This window comes from Schistocerca nitens, chromosome 8 (assembly GCF_023898315.1).
Source record: "Schistocerca nitens isolate TAMUIC-IGC-003100 chromosome 8, iqSchNite1.1, whole genome shotgun sequence".
Taxonomy (NCBI): Eukaryota; Metazoa; Arthropoda; class Insecta; order Orthoptera; family Acrididae; genus Schistocerca; species Schistocerca nitens.
The window spans coordinates 49,604,373-49,617,832 of record NC_064621.1 but is presented as its reverse complement, the minus strand read 5'-3'; the positions used below and the strand labels follow the sequence as shown (position 1 = coordinate 49,617,832).

The window sequence follows — 13,460 nt, the reverse complement described above, 5'->3', positions numbered from 1 at the left end:
AAGTTGCTAAACGAAGGCGTGCCTGCAATTACGATTGCAGTAGGGTATATAACAGGACATTTTTTACTTAACTTTTTATGCAACATACCTTTGGAGACCTGATAATGGCAATTAACTAATGGTTCAAATTGTTCAAATGGTTCAAATGGCTCTGAGCACCGTGGGACTTAATATCTGAGGTCATCAGTCCCCTAGAAATTAGAACTACGTAAACCTAAGTAGCCTAAGGACATCACATACATCCATGCCCGAGGCAGGATTCGAATCTGCGACCGCAGCGGTCGCGCGGTTCCTGACTGAAGCGCGTAGAACCGCTCGGCCACAGCGACCGGCCAATTAACAAATGCATAACCTATAAATTACGAGTGTTCTGGGATTAAACTCTAGAGGCAGGATCGCCGATCAGATGAGATAGTAAAAAGCTTTCCGCTGTGAGGTGTTTTAGCACCACATTCATTTCCATTTTGGTCAAGCTCCCCATCGGTCGTAGTATGAACTTATTCTACTGAGCCTGGTTCGTACCTCTGCACTTACATCTACGTGACTACTCTGATATTCAAACGTCAATGCTTGGCAGACGGTTCATCAAACCACTTCCAGACTATTCCTCTACCGTTGGACTCTATAACAGCAAGTAGGGAAAACGAACTTACTAATCTTTCCGTGTGACCTCTCATTTCTCGTATTTTATTATGATAGCCATTTCCTTATGTGGGCGAGAGTTGACTATATATTTTCGCATTCGAAGGAGAAAGCTGGTGATGGAAATTTTGTAGACGCTCTCGCCACAACGAAAAACGCGTTTGTTTTATTGACTGCCACCCCAACTCGCGTATCATATCAGTGACACTCTCTTCCTTGAAATTACAATGAAATGAACACCCTTAGCCCGGGAGATACCGGGTTCGAGTCCCAGTCGGGGCACACATTTTCATCTGTCCCCGTTGACGCATGTCAACGCCTGTAAGCAGCTAAGAGTGTTCATTTCATTGTAATTTCATTCTAACGAGCTGCTTGGTTACCGATGGTATCTGTTCTTTCGGACATGTCCGAAAGAACTGATACCATCTTACTGTTAGTATAAACACTCTATCCGGCTGGTGTGCCCGTGCGGTTCTAGGCGCTTCAGTCTGGAACCGCGTGACCGCTACGGTCGCAGGTTCGAATCCTGCCTCGGGCATGGATGTGTGTGATGTCCTTAGGTTAGTTAGGTTTAAGTAGTTCTAAATTCTAGGGGACTGATGACCACAGATGTTAAGTCCCATAGTGCTCAGAGCCATTTGAACCATTTATAAACTCTCTTCCTTGTTTCGAGAAAATACGAAACTAACTTCTCTTCTTTGGACTCTTTCGATGTTCTCCGTCAGTCCCATCTGGTGACGATGCCATACTGAGCAGTAATACCATAGTCTATCTACAATAACATATCTTTGTTACCCACAGAGATAGCTGCGTCCCAAACAGCCAGCAAACGACTATTCTCAATACAATATCGGATGAGTGAGAATGTTAACATTTGTATGGATTTTTAAGATAGTTTTTACAATAGGAAGTTTATGTAATGCTATTAAAGTCGACAATAATCGAAAAACGACACCACATTTGTCATTCTTTAGGTTCCCAGGGAGCCTTTCAAGTACGAAACGATACATTACAGGACAGTTAATTTACGATTATTTTGTAACGTACAGATATTTGCTGAAAAATGTCGCTCTCCTTTGATAACAGAAAATTGCTAGTAACACCAGAAGACCCGAGCTTTTACAGAAATACGTCGTATATCTACCCAACAATGCGGAGTTTTGTCCGCTCCTCTTTCAGCCAAATCAGTGAATGTGAAACATAGGAAACCTAATGCAATGGAATACCTACGTTATTTAATGTACCAGATGTGCCCCCCACACGTATAGCTTAAGGCAGGTGTTGTGGATTGGCAAGAGAGCCGACCCACTATGAGAGGAAGCCGAAAGGCACGCGTTTTAGCTCACGCAGGCTGGCGTGAGGTCTGGAACAGGTCAAGGAAATGAGACTAACAAAAAATGACGTAGCTGTGGAATACTTAACTTTAATCCATAATTGGTGAACATCGCTCTTGACGGTACATGTTTTACAGCATCAATAGTAACTGGTAATGGCGCCTTGCTAGGTCGTAGCAAATGACGTAGCTGAAGGCTATGCTAACTATCGTCTCGGCAAATGAGAGCGTATTTTGTCAGGGAACCATCGCTAGCAAAGTCGGCTGTACAACTGGAGCGAGTGCTAGGAAGTCTCTCTAGACCTGCCGTGTGGCGGCGCTCGGTCTGCAATCACTGATAGCGGCGACATGCGGGTCCGACGTATACTACGGAGCGCGGCCGATTTAAAGGCTGGCGGTGACACCACAGCAGGGGTCTCCAAACTTATTAGTCCGCGGGCCACCTTGACTCCTCCACGAAGTCATGAGGGCCAACATCTACCTAGTGGGATTAAAGCACCCTAGCACTCCACGATCACCGTAATGTAAGGCTAAAGGAAAGATGAAATCGCAAAAATCTAAGGTTGTGGGAATAGCTAGCACTGAAACGAACTACGATTTTTATTTAATTACATAATTTTGATTGGTGGACGTACCTGACCGAAATTCTGGCGTATTTTATGCTGGCGAATTTCACCGACAAAAAAGTGTGTCACTGCACATTCTTCACGAAAGCGTCCTGCAAAGTTAATGAAATCTCAAAATCATTGTTAGCAACACTATTACTGCAAGACGTAACAGAGGTAGAGTATGTCAACGCATTGTTATTTCAAGCGGCGCAACAATAAGTTTAGTTATGTAGTCTTGTAGCGAGTAGTAGAGCCAATGTCGCGGTGTATTGGTCGCGATAGGCCTCGAAACTCAATTGTTGGCAGTATGGGTACCACCTCAAATATTTGGCGGGCCGGATACCGGGGATGTCCGGCCAGCTAACGCAGGCCGGATGGCCGGCTCTCGCGGGCCGGTTTCCGCCCGCGGGCCGTAGTTTGGAGACCTCTGGCTTAAGGGAAAACCAAACAGACGTGATAACAAATCGTTAAGAGAAATGAAACTGTCTCTCGACACAGAGGAAACTAGTTCCGCTACTGTTACTAATTTTTCAAGAAAAAGTAATTACATTCAAAAAATATTCGTTTATTAGAAAGTCGAGTGAAGTGTAAGAATGGGTGAATCAGGAGACCATTTTAAGTATCAGGGGAAGTGCCTACGGTTGTTGTTGTTGCTGTTGTGGTCTTCAGTCCTGAGACTGGTTTGATGCAGCTCTCCATGCTACTCTATCCTGTGCAAGCTTCTTCATCTCCCAGTACTTACTGCAACCTACATCCTTCTGAATCTGCATAGTGTATTCATGTCTTGGTCTCCCTCTACGATTTTTACCCTCCACGCTGCCCTCCAATACTAAATTGGTGATCCCTTGATGCCTCAGAACATGTTCTACCAACTGATCCCTTCTTCTAGTTAAGTTGTGCCACAAACTCCTCTTCTCCCCAATTGTATTCAGTACCTCCTCATTAGTTATGTGAACTACCCATCTAATCTTCAGCATTCTTCTGTAGCACCACATTTCGAAAGCTTCTATTCTCTTCTTGTCCAAACGATTTATCGTCCATGTTTCACTTCCATACATGGCTACACTCCATACAAATACTTTCAGAAACGACTTCCTGACACTTAAATCTATACTCGATGTTAACAAATTTATCTTCTTCAAAAACGCTTTCCTTGCCATTGCCAGTCTACATTTTATATCCTCTCTACTTCGACCATCATCCGTTAATTTGCTCCCCAAATATCAAAACTCCTTTACTGCTTTAAGTGTCTCATTTCCTAATCTAATTCCCTCAGCATCACCCGACTTAATTCGACTACATTATCCTCGTTTTGCTTTTGTTGATGTTCCTCTTATATCCTCTTTTCCAGACACTGTCCATTTCGTTCAACTGCTCTTCCAAGTATTTTGGTGTCTCTGACAGAATTACAAAGTCATCGGCGAACCTCAAAGTTTTTATTTCTTCTCCATGGATTTTAATACCTACTCCAAATTTTTCTGTTTTTCCTTTGCTGCTTTCTCAATATACAGATTGAATAACATCAGGGAGAGGCTACAACCCTGTCTCACTCACTTCCCAACCACTGCTTCCCTTTCATGCCCCTTGACTCTTATAACTGCCATCTGGTTTCTGTACAAATTGTAAATAGCCTGTCGCTCCCTGTATTTTACCCCTGCCACCTTCAGAATTTGAAAGAGAGTATTCCAGTCAACATAGTCAAAAGCTTTCTCTAAGTCTACAAATGCTAGAAACGTAGGTTTGCCTTTTCTTAATCTTTCTTCTAAGATAAGTCGTAGAGTCAGTATTGCCTCACGTGTTCCATTATTTCTACGGAATCCAAACTGATACTCTCCGAGGTCGGCTTCTACCAGTTTTTCCATTCGTCTGTAAAGAATTCGTGTTAGTATTTTGCAGCCGTGACTTATTAAACTGATAGTTCGGTAATTTTCACATCTGTCAACGCCTGCTTTCTTTGGGATTGGAATTATTATATTCATCTTGAAGTCTGAGGGCATTTCGTCTGTCTCATACATTTTGCTCACCAGATGATAGAGTTTTGTCAGGAATGGCTCTCCCGTGGCTGTCATAGTTCTGATGGAATGTTGTCTACTCCCGGGGCCTTGTTTCGACTTAGGTCTTTCAGTGCTCTATCAAACTCTTCACGCAGTATCGTATCTCCCATTTCATCTTCATCTACATCCTCTTCCATTTCTATAACATTGCCCTCTGGTACATCGCCCTTGTATAGACTCTCTATATACTCCTTCAACCTTTCTGCTTTCCCTTCTTTGCTTAGAACTGGGTTTCCATCTGAGCTCTTGATATTCATACAAGTCGTTCTCTTTTCTCCAAATGTCTCTTTAATTTTCCTGTAGGCAGCATCTATCTTACCCCTGGTGAAATAAGCCTCTACATCCTTACAGTTGTCCTCTAGCCATGCCTGCTTAGCCATTTTGCACTTCCTGTCGATCTCATTTTTGAGACGTTTGTATTCCTTTTTGCCTGCTTCATTTACTGCAATTTTATATTTTCTCCTTTCATCAATTAAATTCAATACTGTATTTCTTCTGTTACCCAAGGATTTCTACTAGCCCTCGTTTTTTTTTACCTACTTGATCCTCTGCTGCCTTCACTATTTAATCCCTCAAGGGTATCCATTCTTCTTCTACTGTATTTCTTCCCCCCATTCCTGCCAGTTGTTCCCTTATGCTCTCCCTGAAACTCTCTACAAGCTCTGGTGTAGTCAGTTTATCCACGTCCCATCTCCTTAAATTTCCACCTTTTTGCAGTTTCTTCAGTTTTAATCTACAGTTCATAACCAATAGATTGTGGTCAGAGTCCACATCTGCCCCTGGAAATGTCTTAGAATTTAATACCTGGTCCCTAAATCCCTGTCTTACCATTATATAATCTGATACCTTCTAGTATCTCCAGGATTCTTCCATGTATACAGCCTTCTTTTACGATTCTCGAACCAAGTGTTAGCTATGATTAAGTTATGCTCTGTGCAAAATTCCACCAGGCGGCTTCCTCTTTCATTTCTTCCCCCCAATCCATATTCTCCTACTATGTATCCTTCTCTCCCTTTTCCTACTCTCGAGTTCCAGTCACCCATTTTCGTCTCCCTTCACTACCTGGATAATTTCTTTTATCTCATCATACATTTCATCAATTTCTTCGTCATCTGCAGAGCTAGTTGGCATGTATACTACTGTAGTAGGCGTTGGGTTCGTGTCTATCTTGGCCACAATAATGCGTTCACTATGCTGTTTGTAGTAGTCTACCCGCAATTCATTATTAAACCTACTTCTGGATTACCCCTATATGATTTTGTATTTATCACCCTGTATTCACCAGACCAAAAGTCTTGTTCCACCTGCCACCGAACTTCACTAATTCCCACTATATCTAACTTTAACCTAGCCATTTCCCTTTTTAAATTTTCTAACCTATCTGCCCGATTAAGGGATCTGACATTCCACGCTCCGATCCGTAGAGCGCCAGTTTTCTTTTTCCTGATAATGACGTCCTCTTGAGTAGTCCCCCCCCCCCCCCCCCCCCCCCAGGGATCTGAATGGGGGACTATTTTACCTCCGGAATATTTTACTCAAGAGGACGCCATCATCATTTAACCATACAGTAAAGCTGCATGCCCTCGGGAAAAATTACGGCTATAGTTTGCCCTTGCCTTCAGCCGTTCGCAGTACCAGCACAGCAAGGCGGTTTTGGTTAGTGTTACAAAGCCAGATCAGTCAATCATCCAGACTGTTGCCCCTGCAACTACTGAAAAGGCTGCTGCCCCTCTTCAGGAACCACACGTTTGTCTGGCCTGTCAACAGATACCCCTCCGTTGTGATTGCACCTACGGTAACGCTATATGTATCTCTGAGGCACGCAAGCCTCCCCACCAATGGCAAGGTCCATGGTTCATGGTGGGAGTGCCTACGGTAATAACAGAAATATACGCTTCTTGTGCATAAAATATATTCTCTTGCTTTCAGCGGAGTGAGCAGCAAATACACGTATGTTCAAAAGTATTTATTCGTGCATACGTTGTAGCTTATGTCATGGAATGAGTTTGATTCGGTTGTTTTTACGTGTATTTCACAATGATTCATGGCTCTTGTTATTTTACTAAATCATGAAACGGAAAAATATAACGATTTCGTTGAAAGTAATTAAAAACAAACGTATTTGAAACCATTTGCCCCATTGTGTCTGAGTTAAAACGAGGATTTTCGCCCTATCACAGTGGTTTTTAAAGTACCTTCCGCTGGAGTGAGACAGTGATACGCACATCTACAGATGGCGGTAGTATTCCGTGCGCAACGCATAAAAGGGCAGTGCACTGGCGGAGCTGTCATTTCACGCACGCACGCGCACACACGCACTCCGCTGCTCGACTCGCTGTTTGTGATCGGTTTGAAGAACATACGGACAATTAGAGCGAGTGATTTGGCCTCCCAGATCGCTCGGCACGAATCCTACCGAAGACTTATGGAACAACTCGTGCAGGAAATGCTGAACAGGAAACATTTTCAAATTATAGACCGATGTAGGCGCAGCATGGCTCAGTATTTCTGCAGAGGACTTCCAACGACTTGTTGAGTCCGTGCTACGTCGAAGTGCTGCACTATGGCGGGCAAAAGGAGGTTCTACTCGATACTCGGAGGTATTCCGTGACTTTTGTCATCTCAATCTACATAGCTTCCGGTACTTGTTATCTTTATTTTTTAATTTGCTACATATGTGTCGTTCGACACATGTTCACTGATAGATTACTATCGAATTGGTCAGGTGGTTTCGTTTTGTTGCCTGCGTGAAGTTCATTTGTATTTGGAACTATGTTTGTTCCTAATGGAATGGTTTTAAGTACACTGCAGAATCATACAATCACTGTGTTGAGCGTAAGGAACGTATTTTTGTGTATTGTTTTGTTTCTTTTGTGTATACTTCGTTTACGTTTTTAAATTTTGTACTTGCGTAAAGAAATTAATAATTGGCACGAACTTTCGCACGCGTTCGCACGGCGTATTGGGGTTCAGCGAGGTGCACCGGCCGCGGAGCGATTCCACCCGGCGGATTAAAAACGAGGATCGGTGTGGCGGCCGGCCTGTACGTGGGTTTTATGCGGCTCTCCACAAAAAAAAAAAAAAAAAAAAGAAAAAATGTGTTTGAAATCTCATGGGACTTAACTGCTAAGGTCATAAGTCCCTAAGCTTACACACTACTTAACCTAAATTATCCTAAGGACAAACACACACACTCATGCCCGAGGGAGGACTCGAACCTCCGCCGGGACCAGCCGCGCAGTCCGGTTCTCCACATCCCACCAGGTGAAAAGAGTTGCGATTCCCACGTTCCGCGCCAGTTACACTACTAGCAGACATTTAGAAAACATTCGGTCACTTGGACGTGGATAGCAGTGGACGTAGACAGGTGGAGGGAGGGAGGGGCGACAGGAAGGCAGCTGGCCAACCTCTACCACTAACGTTGTCAGATTTAGGAGTTAACGCGCCGACCCTGTGAAGATACGGGACAAGGCAAGGAAAAAAGTGAAGAGCGAAGAAATTGTTAGCGTATAATGATTCGTTTTTTTACCTTTACATAAGCTGCCACGTCTCCACATACAACTTACAAAAGGAAAAAGGGCAAGCTAAAAATTCCCTCATTAGATCAATAGTTTGTCTCTGGATAATACCTTCCCGAGTCCTGGTCACATTGTGTGGTCTTTTACCAGATAACTGCGCAACGTCATCTTTCGTTCGCTGGTCTCACGTAACAGAAGCACATAATAACAAAAATCATCGAAGCTAAGTGAATCGATAAGGAAAAAGAATAAAGGTACAAAGACATCAGCTGCTAGTGGGCATTGATGTATATCGATGGGGCAAGTGGAAAATTTGTGGTGGACTGGAACTCGAACCCGGTTCTCCACCTTACTAAGCAGATATGCTGACTACTATCCCATGTGGATACAGCGGTCGCCACAATCGCATCCTAGCACACCTCCCGTCGGACGCAAATTCTCACCTTATATCACACACTACCCGTGTGGTGCCCTCGTCATTACTCGTCATTAGCCTCATCGCTGGCGTCATCTCACCGATTCTCGTAAGAGATCGAGCTAGGTGTACATCGCCATTGATAACTGATCTTCCGCGATATGTCTGAAAGAACAGTCACAGCATATACACTGGAGAAATAATTAATGTAGAGTAGCCCACCCGGTTAGCCGTGCGGTCTAACGCACGGCTTTCTGGATTGGGAAGGAGCCCCTGGTCCCCGGCACGAATCCACTTGGCGGACATGTGTCGAGGTCCTGTGACCCGTCCAGGCTGTGGATGGCTTTTAGGCGGTTTTCCATCTGCCTCGGCGAATGCGGGATGGTTCCCCTTATTCCGCATCAGCTACACTATGTCGGTGACTGCTGTGCAAGCAAGTTCTCCACGCACACATACACCACCATTACTCTAACACGCAAACATAGGGGTAACACTCGTCTGGTGTGAGACATTCCTTGGGGGGAGAGGGCTGGGGGTCCACCTGGGACCGAACCACACAATAACCCTGAAGAGTGGATCGTTGTGGGGTGGCGGGGGGGGGGGGGGGGTGAAGTGAACTGCGGTAGTCATCGTCGGGTTGTGGACCACTGCGGCTGCAGTGGGGACGGAGCCTTTCTGTCGTCTGTAGGCCCCCGGTTAACATACAATACAATACAACACAATGCAATGTAGAGTAATGAAATTTCGGGCATACATTCGTCTAGATATATTTAAGTGATTAAAATTGCAATATCACAGGTTAAGCCACTACAAATGTGACAAGCTGGTACGTTAATAACTAGTCTGAATTGCCAGACTGTTGAAGGCAAACGTGCATGCATTGTGTTGTACAGGTGCCGGATGTTATGTTTGTGGGTTGGAGGTCCAAGCTTGATCCTCTTGGTCACTGAGCAAAGTGACAATTTGATGCTGTTTGTGGATGACGTTAGAGTTGTCGACCGATGATGTTTCATATGTATTCGATTGGAGACCGATCTGGAGATCGAGCAGGCCAAGGCAACATGCAGACACTCTGTGGAGCGTGTTAGGTTACAATAGCGGTATGTGGGCGAGTGTTACCCTGTTGGAAAACACCCTCTATGATGCTGTTCATGAATGGCAGCACAACAGGTCGAATCACCAGACTGACATACAACTTCGCAGTCAGGGTATGTGGGATAGCCACGGGAACGCTTCTGCTGTCATACAAAATCCCACCCCGGACCATAGCTCCAGGTGTAGGTCCAGTACGCCTAGCACGCAGACTTATTTGCTGCAGGCCGTCAACTGATCTCCTTCTAACCAACAGACGACATCATTGGCACCGAGGCAGAACCAGCTTTCATCAGAAAACACAACAGTCCTCCACCCTGCTCCCCAATGAGCTCTCGCTTGTCACCACTGAAGTAGCACATGGCGGTTGTTTGGGGTCAGTGGAATGCACTCTTAAAGGGCGTTTGGCTCGGAGCTATCCTTGAAGTAACCAATTCGTAACAGTTCGTTGTGTCACTGTGGTGGCAACTGCTGCCGAAATTACTCCTGCAGATGCAGTACGATGCGCCAGATCCATATGCCGAACACAGTGGTGTTTCCTCTCGGTAGTACCACGTGGCCGTTCGGAGCCCGGTCTTTTTGCGACCGTACATTCCCTTGACGACTGCTGCCAGCCTTCATTTAAAGTGGCTACATTCCTTCCAGTTCCTTCCGCAATATCGCAGAAGGAACATCGAATTGCTCGTAGCCTTATTAGATGAGCTCGTTCAAACTCAATGAGGTCTTGATAATACCGTCTTTGCCGCCCAATCTCAAATGTAATTAGCGCACAAAACCGGAGCAGCGTGTATTTAAAGCACTATGTTTCGCATCCTCGTAGTGGCGGCAGTAGCGCCAGTCTTATGCGACTGGCGCGAAATATTAATAGGCATCGTCTGTCAGATGTAGAAACACGCCTACCAAGTTTCATTTATGTTGGACAGCTAGTTGTTGGTGGTGTGATTTTTCTCGTCACTGTATGAAGAAGAAGAATTTTAAACGGTAAAAAACAAATCCTTGCTGGAAATTACGGAACGAAACTGAAAATACGAAACGAAATGGGCGGAAACTGCGAAACGAAACGAATCTTCGCGGGAGGGGCGAAACTAAATTTGGGGGAGTAATGTAAACTGAGGATACTGAACGGAAGTAAGAGTGAACGAAACTGTATAGAAAAAAAGGAAAGAGCACGAAACACTAGTCACTGTGTACTCTATACAACCGCGAATATAATGGAATGGGAAATGTGTTCTAGGAAACCAACCATTTTTCCTCATTCGAACTCACACGCTGATATTGCGCTCTTAACGTCGGCGTCGCAGTCTGGCTCCAGATTTGAAGTTTTCAATTCTCTTGACGGCTGAAATTGCCTGGTTTGATTTTAGTTGTTGTTGGATTGGTTGGTAGGGTTTATATAGATTGCTATTTTTCATTTGTAGGTTTATTGTTGCTGTTTGAATTTACATATCGCAATGTTGTCAGTTGGCGATAGTGAGTGGAGCTGTGGAGGCTGGAAAATGGAGTACCAAGTGGGGAACTCGGAACATTTCCGGCAATCCAGGATTGGCCAATTGTTGTAAATGCTGAACGAGAATATATTACTAATGACTTACGTCTCTGCTATGTGTATCTGTTGTGTTTACTGAACTTATGGGAAACCTATACGAACTGATACAACAATGTTATACTTACTCTCTGTTCTATGTTTTGCACACTCTAAACTTTGGATTCATTTGTGCCATTGTTGCTGGGAGCTGAACTTTTCAGCGAGGTGAGCCGTGTAGTTGGGTCGCAGCTGAGCAGCGCTGCACTATTCTCCTTCCCGCAGTATGTACGCCCGCCGTCTGCTGGTGCTGCTAGTGGCTGCGTCGACGTCGTCGTCATGGGGGCAGGACCACGGGCCGCCTGGCCAGGAGACGACGGTGGCGCGACTGCCGCTGGAGGCTGTGCCCTACCACTACGAGCTGGAGCTGGCGCCCTACTTCCAGCCAGAGGGGGACTTCCAGGCGCTGGACGTGGACGGGCAGGTCACCATCCACCTGGAGGTGCAGGACAGCCAGACGGACACGGTGAGTAGCACACTCCACTACGTCACTGTTCACCCCAAAGGCTGTTCTGATGCAGCTCTTCACACTACTCTGTCCTGTGCAAGTCTCTTCATCTCTATTCGAGGTCAGCATTAATAAAACCGAAAAACTGCAGTGACGGACGCCTGGCTAGGAATGGAGCAAAAAAGGTCCTATGAAGATGTGTCTGGGAATGCATCGGGAATGCATCGTTGCCATGGTAGATGGAGTTGACGATTGAAAGTTCCTCTGAGCCCACGCCGTATGTTCCTTGCGCGTTACAGGCTGTGTGACTGACGCAGGGTGCTGTAAGCAGCAGAATGGTCCGGTGCTCACGTCGGGAACAAACTGAGATGGTGCTTGCGTTCGCCCAAGTAAATGGAAACGGTAGATAGGCAGCACGGCTATACCAAAACAAATATCGTCACACAGACACCAACCACATCACACAACATTTCAAGCCCTTTTTGGGCATTTGTGTGGTCGCTGGTGCTTTCAGACACACGAGCGTGCAAGGAGGCGGTGGACTGCACATACATCAGATTTGGAGGATCGGGTTCCACAGGGTATTGAGACGAGCCCTAGACAAGCTCCAGGCAAGTGGTTTGGCAATTTGGTTTAAGCCAAACTGCGATTATGTGTACCCTGTGTGACAACTGCTGCTACCCCTATCACCTGCAACGAGTGCAAGGATTATCAGCAGCGGATTTCCCTCTAAGGGAAGGATTTTGTCGATGGATTTTGCTCCAGTCCGTCACAGTTATGGGATTTCTGTTATAAGTTCTCTATACCATTGAAGTAAGCTTTAACATAACCAGCATAGTCAATCCACATAATCGCCATCTGTGGGCTACAAATAAGCCTCGGAGAATGGTTGAGGGGGGTCTCATGAGCATATGGTCAGGGATTCCTGGCGACCACACGCTTCGACTGGGCATTATTCCACTACGGCTCGACTGAGCAACATACCTGAACTTCCCGTGAATACTCTCCCTGGGCTGCTTGACGATACCACAGCTTATGTGGTTTCCACATGACAGAGCACCCGACCACTTCTGCATCACAGATTGCTGACACCTCAACATCGTCTCCCCCAGACGTTGGACAGGATGTGGAGCCCTGTAGCTTGGCCTACTAGATCTGTGGACTTAAACCCCCTGGATTTTTACCCCTGAAAAGCAGAGTGTTCCGATCAATGACGCGACGTGCGAATCCGTGCATTGCATCCCATGGATGCCACTTTGAACATGTGTTGTGATGTGGATGCGGTACAGATCTGTACTGTGTTCTGGGAAGATTTGTTGTCATTGGATGAACACCATCCATTTCCAGAGATGTGTTCATAGCACCTTTTTGCTTCATTTCCTGTCAGGAATCTGTTCGTGCAGTTTGTCCAGTTTATTACTGTGTGAAAGGGCAGTCTCCCAAATGACTCATTCATTCACTGAGCGATCACCACAAAACCGCTGAAAATAGAAATTTGAAATTTGCAGAGGATGTGGATCGTATACTGTAGACATTGTTTAGGGAGGTACTGTCTGAAATTACATTCCTAAGGGGGTAATATAGGGGATGAGAGGCTTTTCAAAACTATGTCGCTATTGAGGCAATTTTGAAGCTAGAACTATGAAAATTGGTATTTGGTCTCTCAGCCAGAAATAAAAAAAATGTGTATTTCAGAATTTTTGGAGATTCAGCCACGGAGGAGGAAAAATAGTGCGTGAAAGTTTTTCGGAAATCATTGCTAAAGAAA

General features: G+C 45.3%; 1 protein-coding gene across 4 annotated transcripts in view; it reads left to right on the top strand.

Annotated features, from left to right (window-relative positions):
* The window catches only part of LOC126199070 (aminopeptidase N-like), a 585,568-nt gene that overhangs the window by 276,408 nt on the left and 295,700 nt on the right, over positions 1–13,460 (top strand). For all 4 annotated transcript variants that reach the window (XM_049935786.1, XM_049935785.1, XM_049935787.1 and 1 more), the window contains exon 2: positions 11,470–11,710. In XM_049935786.1, the coding sequence (XP_049791743.1) occupies positions 11,471–11,710 (240 nt within the window). In that variant the 5' untranslated portion in view covers position 11,470. The remainder of the gene's footprint in view (positions 1–11,469; positions 11,711–13,460) is intronic.